This window comes from Sinocyclocheilus anshuiensis, unplaced genomic scaffold (assembly GCF_001515605.1).
Source record: "Sinocyclocheilus anshuiensis isolate Anshui unplaced genomic scaffold, SAMN03320099.WGS_v1.1 scaffold1154, whole genome shotgun sequence".
Lineage (NCBI taxonomy): Eukaryota > Metazoa > Chordata > Actinopteri > Cypriniformes > Cyprinidae > Sinocyclocheilus > Sinocyclocheilus anshuiensis.
The window spans coordinates 1140178-1151325 of NW_015542345.1; the positions used below are offsets into that span (position 1 = coordinate 1140178).

The following is an 11148-nucleotide window of genomic DNA, read 5'->3' on the forward strand; positions in this document are numbered from 1 at the left end:
ATTCGATTACCGATTCGATTCAATATCGATTATTTTGGATGTATATCAGGTACAGCACACGCCAAATTTTCTCAAGAAAAAAAAATTCCATCAACTAATGCTGTAAAATATACATGAGAGTCAGTTGGTACTACATTACTATAATATTGGAGGTTAAAATTTACTGATTTGTTATAATTACACTAAATAATAAAGTAAATTAAAATAATAAAGTTACAATTACATAATATTTCTACTTCAATTTGTTTGTTTTTTTGTTTTTTAAATATAAACATAATGGTGGCTGTCATAAAAACTTGATGGATTTATTCAAACATAAATTAAACATTGATTGAGCGATTACATGTGACAGAATATGGCTTGTAAAGTTGTACTCTTTCTTTTAACTTACCTTCGGATGTTTAGTCATGTTTATTTTGTGCTGAAGCTGGTATTAATGTGGAGGAGATGATTAGTTCACGTGCGCCTCGTGCTGCTGCGTCTGCTGATCTGAGGTGCTACAGTGATCTGTCACTCCACATTAAACAGCGGCAAAACAGCATTTATTGTTTGGATATTGCAATACAATGGACAGAATTTGAAATCTGAGACTTTGTTTCATATTAAAAGTACCAAAGCACAATGCTTATTGCGATATATTGTATGGGAGGTGCCCTTCAGTGTTCCGTCGATTAACTGAAAACAGGCTAGATTAATCGATTCTTGGGATTTAAGAATCCATATTGTTCCGTAAAAATGAGAATCGATTAATATCGAGATATTGATATTTTTTACCCAGCCCTACTATGCAGTTAATATCTGAACCACAGATCACCATTGAATTCAACAGGAATAAAAGGCAATGTTTTATAGTAATGAAGGAATAGTTATTTTCACTATACCATCAAGGGAATAACTGTTAGTACTAAGCATATATTCAACTGGTTACTAATACCCATTCACTGCATATTAAGATGCTAGTCACTCTTACTAGTAATCGAAAATATAATACTAGTAACATAAAAATATATAGCATTAATTGTAATCATAGCTTGCCACAAAATTAGTGATTTTTATATATGGTCAGTCATTAAGTTATGTATTGTACATTTTACAAAAAAAAAGCACTTTGCTGAATTCACTTCCGAAATTTGTTTTAGCAAGAAAATAAATATGCATCAGGTAGAGTAATTCAGTTACTGATTTCAAGCTTTTAACTAATTTCCATCTGAATGGAAAAATCCTGTTGACTAGTAAAAGTAAAATCTCAGATTAATCTTTTTGCACAGAAGCCACAAAAATATTAAAAGCTTTTGTTGAACTGCTGTAGCTGTTTTGACTTCGGCTCTTTAACAGATTGCATTGTTTCATTAAATTGCCTGGGGCTCAGAGAACCCTATATCCCCTTTTACCACACACACGCATATGCATGGACACAGACACACACACTCTTTTTCGGCGTTACTCCCCCACAACATGTGGTTCTAGTTCCTGCTGAGTTGAAGCTGCAGTCAGCCGTAGACAGATTGCCCTGGCGTTCGGGTCTGGTGTGGGGCAAAATGTAGATATTGTGGAAGAGATGAAGTAATTAGACTGGTTTTGCCCAGACACCTTTGTTGCACAACGGTTGCAACCTCTCCCATGAACAGACGCCCCTCAGGTCTTGCACTGAGCTGAAGGGTGTGTGTCTGTGCACTGGGAGTCAATCTAGGGGTCACCGGGTCACTGAATTGAGCAAGTGAGAAACTGCTTAGAAATACGCTTCACCTTACACGTGGAGCGATTAGGCTGGATAAAGTTTGCTTGTACATTGTCCATGACAGAGCTTCTGAAAATCTTTGCTTCTGTTGCATGCCCATTATGGATATGTGTGCTTGATTCCCAATGTGCCTGCTTATATTCATTATTAGATTTGAATGAGAATCAGCCACTCTTAAATGAAAGAAAACACTTGTCCATTCCTTGCACGCTCTTTCTCCTCTCCTCATTAAACGTATGCGTCTCGAGCTTCATTTCTCTTGCCGTTCCCCTCTCGAGGCCCAGGAGAGCAGCTGCACGTAGGACTCTGTGAAAGTTCCCAGATGTACTTAGCAAAGCCGACTTCTGCTGACTGCCCGTCAGCCGCCCTGTAATATGAGAAGTTTATCTGATCTTAGAGATGGCCTATACAGAGGAAATAATAGGAGAATTTGGTGCCATTGGTCTGAAGGAGGTGTATGCATTGGAGATTTCACATCATTGTTGTTTGATACTCAGAAAGCATCGACTTGTGCTATTTTACACCTTCATTGATGGATTTGTTGATGCTGAGCTGCAGATATTTGATATTGTGGGTTTTCAAGGAGAGGAAAGGGAAATGGATTTGTGAATATTAAAAATATTTGGTTTGCAAGGCAGGGTGTGCGCAGATACATTTTTTATTAGCAAACTCGCATGGATGCATTTGATGAATTTACAATGAACTTAAAACTCAAAGCACTGTCTATTGGCTTTTTTCTTTTATTTATACATTTTTTTGCAGAGCTGTTTCTTGAACATCTGCCTTCACATTTTTTTTTTAACAGAAAAAAATTTGTTTTTATTCCGTATATTACATTTGCGTTTTTTAACACTCATGCATTACCTGAAAATACTTTTAAAGAAAATATAAAGTGCTTTAATGATGTGGGGTGCTTCAAATGAAAACCATAAGGTGCTCTTTCAAATGAGACTATAAAGCAGGCACTGCATTTTGAACCAGCAACTAAATGAATAATACATTAACTTGCCAGCACAGTAATATTCATAGAAAATTGTTTGTCGTTCTGTGCATGATAAAATGATTTTGAAATAAATTGCGGAGATGCACTTCTAGCTGCGAACTCTTTCATAGCTCTTATATACCCATCACACACTCATCTAGGTGGGTAAGGGGGTTAGTCTTTCTTCCTAATGAGAATTACCTGTTGGCCCCAGAAAAGAAGACTTTGACCAGAGAGCCATTGGGGTGAGGCCTGCAAAACAATAGGGTGCTGAAAAGCACATGCCTCCTGTGGGGCACAATGGCCAGCTGAAACAGTCTTGCCTCACTCCATCTTGAAAAGGATCCCTAGATAACTCAATTTTTGCGCTGCCCGTTTTTAAACAGCCGCTTTCAGGGCTGTAATGGGATGCTTCTATTATGCAAAATCTAAAATGGCCTCTGAGTAAGAGAATTCAGCAGTATGAAGAGTTTTTGAGAGGTCAAATTCAAAGGGTAAAATATCAAAGTTTGTGGCTCGACTTGTTTAATTCACTTAATCCACTCAGCATAAGAACCAATTTGATCCAAACTGAAAAAGTGACTTTTCACTATTATTATTCATTTACAATGTATTCAAGTCACACGTTTTTCCTTTTTTTCCCCAAGTGTATTATTATTTTTTATTATTATTGTTAGTTATTTAATTATGAATGCCTGTTTGTTTGTGTTGAGTGGTGGGGGTTTGTGTGCTGATAGCCAATGAGATGGCGTTTTGTAAGACCCAGATAGGTGAAATTAATGCAGTAAGATTGAATCATTTCATGTTTATTGTCAGTATAAATCATCTCATTTAACTTGTGGATATTGCACATATGGCAATAATGCTTAACAAACAATGGTTAAATAAAATCATCTTGTAGGCTCTAATACATTGTAGTAGTAACAACTAGTGTTGAATCACCAGTTGATTTAATAGTATCAAACCAGACCCATGTTCAAAATGCTTTCTTCTCCAAAAAAGAAAAGGAATGGTGAGTCTATGGTGCAGTAATGGAATCTTAGTACTTTAATACAGTGGTGGCCAAAATGATTAGAACACTAGTATTTTCACCAGCTAAAAATAGTTTTAAGTCTATCTTTTGTTGTAGTTTGTCAGTAGGAAATATCAGTTTACATTTCCAAACATTAATTTTGCCATTAATTGTAATAATCCAAGTGAGATTTTTGTTTGCACACAAGGAGTCTGACAACAGCATTTCTTGAAGCATCTTGGAGACGTTGTCACAGTTCTTCTAGATTTAGTCTGTCCAGTTTGTAGTCAGTTTTAGTCAGTTTGTTCTGTTTCTTCATGTGATTCCAGACAGACTGGATGATGATGAGATCAGATCTCTGTGTGGAGAACTGGCTGCTGTCAAACAAAAATCTCACTGGATTATTACAATTAATGGCTAAATTTTGGCCACCGCTGTATATACCATAGTACAGTATAGCATATTCAAATACTTTGATATTTACATTATGCTCAAAAGCATTTCAATGGAACTACCATAATACATGCAGTAACACTATAGAACTTTTATTTGTCAAGTGATTTATATATAATTTTTACAGTTAATTTAGCTTAACATTTTTGTTATCATATAGTATCATAATAATTTAAATAATCTTTTTTTTTTCTTCCCCACCTTCAGTCACATTTTCAAATACTTTTACTCCAGCACTGGGCCAGTCCAGTCAGTCTTGGCGCTCCATGCAGTCCCCGTACCACCTGCCGCACCCCCTGCCCCCTCTGCCAGTGCGCAAGGGGGTACGAGGGAGGAGACCCAAGAGCCAGACCATCGCCATGCTAAAAGCAGCAGCCGAGGCAGCAGCAGCAGCTGCAGCCAGCACGTCACCGAATGGCCAAGCGCAGTCCAATGCAGCCAAGAGTCCCATGAGCTCACTGCTCACACCCAAACCATATAAAAAGAGGGGACCCAAACCCGGCAGCAAGGTACAATTGCATATTTGTGGTTGAATGGATCAGTTAAAAGGTTTTAATTTATTTATTGTGATATTTACAGTCAGTCTTCAATGGACAGTTCACCCAAAAATGTCGTCATTAACCAGTGTTGTTATGGTTTTTTTGTTTTTATTTTGTTTTTGGCATTTTTGCCTTTATTTGGTAGGACAGTAATTCGACAGGAAGCAAAGTTAGAGAGAGTGGGGACGGGATCGGGAAAGGTCCGCAAGCTGGGACTCAAATATTTAGACGCGCTATGAATATTGGATGATTAACAAATTAAATGAAAATGTTGCCTCTGCAACTAACTGAAATAATAAAATTATTTGAATTAGTAAAATTACCTTTACTATTACTAAAAGAAAAATAAATGAAAGCTAAATATAAATATTTTTTAAAAGCACATTACAAAATTATTACAATTAAAATAAAAGCTGAAAGTATACATATAAAAGCTTAAAATATTAACAAATACTATAATAGTGTGTAAATAGTACTACAATATCTGCCATGAACTCACACGCATGTCGTTTCAAACCTGTACGATTTTCTCTCTTCTGAGGAACACAAAATAAGACATTTTGACACTTTTTTTTTTTTTACGTTTTTGATTGAATTTGATGTCATTTTTAGCCAACATAATGGGATTTTCTTTATGGTATAAAGAAATAAAGAGGGGGGGAAATTGCCTCTGGAACTGATCATTATGCAGCTTTTGTTTGATTTTGGGCCGTATGTCATGAGCAATTATTCATATTAAACATTAACACTTCTATTATACTTCTTCCCCATGAATGGTACATTAAACATGCTGTATTCACCTCGTTTGTCAGTCGCAATCAAGATAAGGCATTTGTAGTCTTCTACCATAGTTTTGAGAAGGTGGGCATACAATACTGGGGTTGTTTTGTGAGAGTGAGTATTGGTGTTTTATCTCTCGCTCTGTCTTCCACCATTACAGAGGAAACAAAAGGTTCCTCATTCACTTTCAAGCCCCACGTTGTCGTCCTCAGTGTCAGATGGGAGACTGTCTAGTCTGCAGACAACAAGAGAATCAGGAGTTGTGTCCACAGGTAGGCTTTTATCTTCCTGCCTTTATTTTCTGCCATACATACGCCATGTACTCCTCAATATTCTGATGGCTTTGTAGTGTTATATGCTTCACCTGACTATCCACTCCCTCCTCTTGTAGTTTGTGTGTATGTGAATAAACATGGAAACCCAGGGCCACGCCTGGACCGTAAACTGTTATTGCAGCTGCCTGATCATTTCGGGCCGGGTCCCGTGAACACGGTCCTCCAGCATGCGGTCCAAGCCTGCGTGGACTGTGCATTTCAGCCCAAAGCTCTGTTCAGCTTCCTGCAGTCTCAGTCTGATGGAGGGGAAATCATCAGAGGTTAGTTTGGACCTGCTTCAGAGTTTGATCTACTTTAGATTGTGATCTGGGTTTGATTTTAAGAGTGATTCTTTGATTAGGAGAACATTTTTGCAAGGAATGAAGAATGCTTTAAAATAAAAACAAATTCTTATTATATTATTATCAGTGTAAATATATTATATATATATTTATGCATTTTTTTTACTTTGTATATGTATATGTATACATATGTAAAAAATATTAAGTGTATATATATATACACACACATATATATATTTATGCATTTTTTTTACTTTGTATATGTATATGTATACATATGTAAAAAATATTAAGTGTATATATATATACACACACATATATATATTTATGCATTTTTTTTACTTTGTATATGTATATGTATACATATGTAAAAAATATTAAGTGTATATATATATATATATATACACACACACACACACACATATATATGTATATATATATACACACTCACTGGCCACTTTATTAGGTATACCTTGCTAGTACCGGGTTGGACCCCCTTTTGCCTTCAGAACTGCCTTAATTCTTCGTGGCATAGATTCAATATATATATATATATATATACAGGGGTGCAGGACACTATAGTTCATTTATGTTAGTGAGGATAGCAAAATAAAGTAAACTGTCACATATTATACCCAAAGATTCTTCATACAGTGGACTACCAGTTATTCAGACACTTTGACCTGACCATGTTTTGCTTAAGTGTTTTTTCTTTAATTGCTAATGCAAACTTTTTACATCACAGACTGAACAAAATTAAGCATTGCTTGGTAATTGGTTGACCTAAATTGGTATTATCTAACTTTAAATTTAACAGCTGACAGCTATTCAACCTAATTTATTTGTGAGACAGAAGGATGGCATTATCAAGATGAATTTGTTCTGACAGTTTAACTCTGAGTTCTTGTCATATTTTATTACCGTTTTCTAAACTATAGCGAATAAACTGTAATAATGTGAAAAATGTTGAAAATGTCTGAATAAATTTAGGTTTGACTGTGTATATATAGTTAAGATAAAAGAAGAAATAAATTCAAAATATTATTTTTAATTTAGAGTTAATTTTTTCCTAGTTAACTTTACTAATTGCCAGCACTCACAGTATAAAAAAAATCACAGATAAATCTACTTTAAGGTTGATCAAGGCCATGACATGGGATGCATGTTTTAACAAATATGAAGCATTGTTTGAAGAAGTTAATTTTTCAAAACGTCAGGGAGTCAAAACTGCTCCTTAAGGAAGAATGATCCATAATCTAAAGTGTTTTGAGAGCTGAATGGCATATTGCTGTAAGACTGAAGCTCCATTTGAATTAGTGTAGTTGTATGTTATTTTAAGGCTTTCGGCATGTGTGTGCTTTACAATAAAGGGAGAATTGAGAGCATGGGTGTGTGGTTGACCTGAAAAGAGAAGGGTGTGTGTATGTTTAAAGAGAAGCATGTGTGTGCACAGCTGATGTCATCAGACTGCGAGTAATAAGGGATGACATCTGTGTGTAACCTGGTTTGGAGCATTTGATTGGGGTGTCCCCAGGGGAAGTGTGCATATGTGTGTCTATATTTGTGTGTGTGCAGGGGGTGGTGCCCACGCTAGGACTGTGGGGCCATCTGCCGTGACGCCATGGCCCCTTAATCGGCACCCATTTAGCGCCAAACCACTATAGCGCCCTCTAGGGCTGCACGATAAATCGCATGCGATATTTAACGCGCATCTTATCAGTGAAGCCGGTTCTGTAATCAGCGGTAAATCTCCATCACCTGCGGGCTTTCACATTGAGCAGCATTAACTACACAAAGCTGTTGTTCACTAACGAGCTGCGCAAAACCACGTTCATATTCGCGCGATTTTTTGCGCAGCTCCTCAGTGAACAACGGCTCTGTGTAGTTAATGCTGCTCAATGTGAAAGCACGCAGGTGATGGAGATTTACCGCTGACGCAGGTGATGGAGATTTACTGCTGATTACAGAAACGGCTTTCTGACAAGATGCGCATTAAATATCGCATGCGATTTATCGTGCAGCCCTAGCGCCCTCACACACACACACACATACACAATATAAGTATTTCGACGGTTGGGACTATGTTTTTTAAATGGCATATGAAAAGCATACTAGATTATACATGCATTCCCAGTTGTATGCATTCCATGTGATGTTATGGAGTAATGCAAATATGTGTTTAATTTTGCACAAATTCTACTTTCCTGCAGTTCGCTCAGAAGGAGGAATCCACTATGTCAAGCTCCCCACTGCCTCCAGTGCATCGTTCGTTCTGCGCTTTCTAGAAACTCTTTGTCACCACCTGCATTGTGATAACCTGTTCAGCAGCCAGCCGTTCAGTCCACTAACTACTAACACACACAAGCCGTATGAAAGGAGTAAATCAGGTATATGTGCGTGTTTGTGTCAATGTTGTTATTGACATTTGCAGTAATTAAAATAAATCTAAAATAAAAAAGTTACAATAAATTAAAATATGCAACTAAATGAAATTTTAAATCCGCTGAAGTCCTAAAATTACTGAAATTAAAAATGTTAAATATAAATAAATGCTACAATAGTATATAAGTTATATATGCTTTGTTAGAGCTGCATACTTAAAATCATAACGTGGCAAAAAATGTTACACAATAATAGTAATAATTCAAATGTTATTATTCTTATAATACTATTATTCAATAATATATTAAATTGTTTCATTCATTAAAAATAGTAATATGAATAAAAAGTGGACCAAAAAGAGATCCAAGTCCCCTTTAAAGTTCAGATGCTATGGGAATTCAACTGCATTCTGTAGGTCTTGATGTATGACCAGCAGTTTAAGATGAATATGTTTACATTTTAGTTTGAATTGAAATTGTCAAAATAATTGATTTCAGAAGTGATCTATATCTGCTCTTTTCTTCTGTTGCAGTGAAAGAGGAGACGTCAGAAGCTTTGTCTGTAGCACGAGGTACGAGACGTTTCAACAGAGATTCAGCGGCCTACACCGCTGCCCTGTCACCAAAACTACAGAGAACAGAAGCTCTGCCCTCAGACGGTACGATTCGTTCAGCTGCGCTGACTGATTTCGCTTGCTAGTGTCTGAGAGTGAATGATAGCGATCGAGTGTTTTATGCCACAATAACTGCAGCAGAACCAAGCCAGTTCTGATTGGTCACACTGAAGGTGAAAGGAGGACGGGGTTTTCTTTAGGTGGAGTTAGACGCCTCTGTTCATTCTCTCATTAACTTCACATAAGAAAACTCTTACTGCAGACAGACCCCTAATTAAATTGTCTACATTGTAACTAATTAAGTGTCTGATTTTTATTAAGTTGTGAATGACCTGCCAATTTGGGTTATTTTTCTACTGCTGTTATAATTTGCCAGACATAGGTGTTGTGTTTTTAGCTCTCATTAAATGTTTCATAGATCAAGCTCATTGCCACAAATTGAAGAAACAAAAAATTGTGTTAAAAGCATTACAAAATGATTTGTAGTAGTGTTTGCACATGTGTATTGGAAGCCAATTATAAAGTGAGACATGTTACTAATTGATACATCAGATTTATATTCATTCAGAACACAGGAATACTCTCCTGCATTTATTTTAGTGGGGGTTTATGTGTAAAATACTGTAGGTGTGTAAACTTTTAGCCTCTAGCATGTAAGTAAAACCTTCTGTAAACCTGTATTTTTTTTATACATGCAACTAGTCTTTCTTTATTATTACTATTTTACACCATATTAAATTGATCAAAAGTGACCGTGACAAGATTTTGACATTGTTACAAAATATTTCTTTTTCAAATAAAAGCTGTTCTTTTGATATTTCTATTCATCAAAGAATCCTAATAAAAATGTATCATGGCTTCCATAAATATAAAGTAGTATTAAGCAAAAAGATATAAAATATTAAGCAGCACAACTGTTTTCAACATTGATAATAAGAAATGTTGCTTGAGCAAATCGGCATATTAGAATGATTTCTGAAGGATCATGTGGCACTGAAGACTGGAGTAATGAAAATCCAGCTTTGCATCATAGGAATAAATTACATTTTAAAATAGAAAAGAGTTGTTTTAAATTCTAATAATATTTCAGAATATTTGTACTATATTTTTGATCCTTTTGATGATGTATTTTTAACATTTTAAAAATATTACTGGACCCAAACTTTTAAATGGTATGTGTATGAGGAATGGTAAGATTCACCAATTTGCATCGGTGCATCGGCATAAAAGTTAATGATGCGATACATCGATATAAAAAAGTGTGCATTGGATGCAAGTTGGCATTTGTATCGTGATGCATCAGTAAAAACATATTTATTTATCATTTTTAGTGAATGCACTATACTTTTATTATTTAGAAAGTGACTAATAATTTGTGACCAATATTTTATATGTAGATTGATTTCTCCTAAACTTTATCTCGAACACATTCTCATCACCACTGCTACTACGTGAATAAGACAACATATCACAACACTATGGAGACCGAGGCGATTAAAAATCAGATGGCACTTAAGTTAATTTATGATTTGCTGTCTGTCTGAACCAAAGAAATAAGAGCTAACTATCTGTACCATATTAAATTCCATGGCATCATATTTGTTTCCATTGCATCGTATTGCTTTTTGAATCGCATTATGTTGAATCGAATAGAAATCGTATCGCATCGCACTGCATCGTAATAAGGGTGAATCGTATCGCATCGGTAGCCGCTTCATATGTGACCCTGGACCACAAAACCAGTCTAAAGTCGCTGGAGTATATTTGTAGCAATAGCCAAAAATACATTGTATGGGTCAAAATTATTGATTTTTCTTTTATGCCAAAAATCATTAGGATATTAAGTAAAGATCATGTTCCATGAAGATATTTTGAAAATGTTCTACCGTAAATATATCAAAACTTCATTTTTGATTACCGTAGTAATAATATGCATTGCTAAGAACTTCATTTAGACGGCTTTAAAGGCGATTTTCTCAGTATTTAGATTTTTTTGCACCCTCAGATTCCAGATTTACAAATAGTTGTATCTC

General features: G+C 35.7%; 1 protein-coding gene across 1 annotated transcript in view; it reads left to right on the forward strand.

Moving 5' to 3' along the window:
* Positions 1–11148, forward strand: part of scml2 (Scm polycomb group protein like 2) — a 26212-nt gene that overhangs the window by 11360 nt on the left and 3704 nt on the right. The window contains exons 7-11 of the mRNA XM_016489962.1: positions 4393–4694; positions 5665–5776; positions 5896–6099; positions 8331–8507; positions 9035–9160. Coding sequence (XP_016345448.1) covers positions 4393–4694; positions 5665–5776; positions 5896–6099; positions 8331–8507; positions 9035–9160 — 921 coding nt within the window. The remainder of the gene's footprint in view (positions 1–4392; positions 4695–5664; positions 5777–5895; positions 6100–8330; positions 8508–9034; positions 9161–11148) is intronic.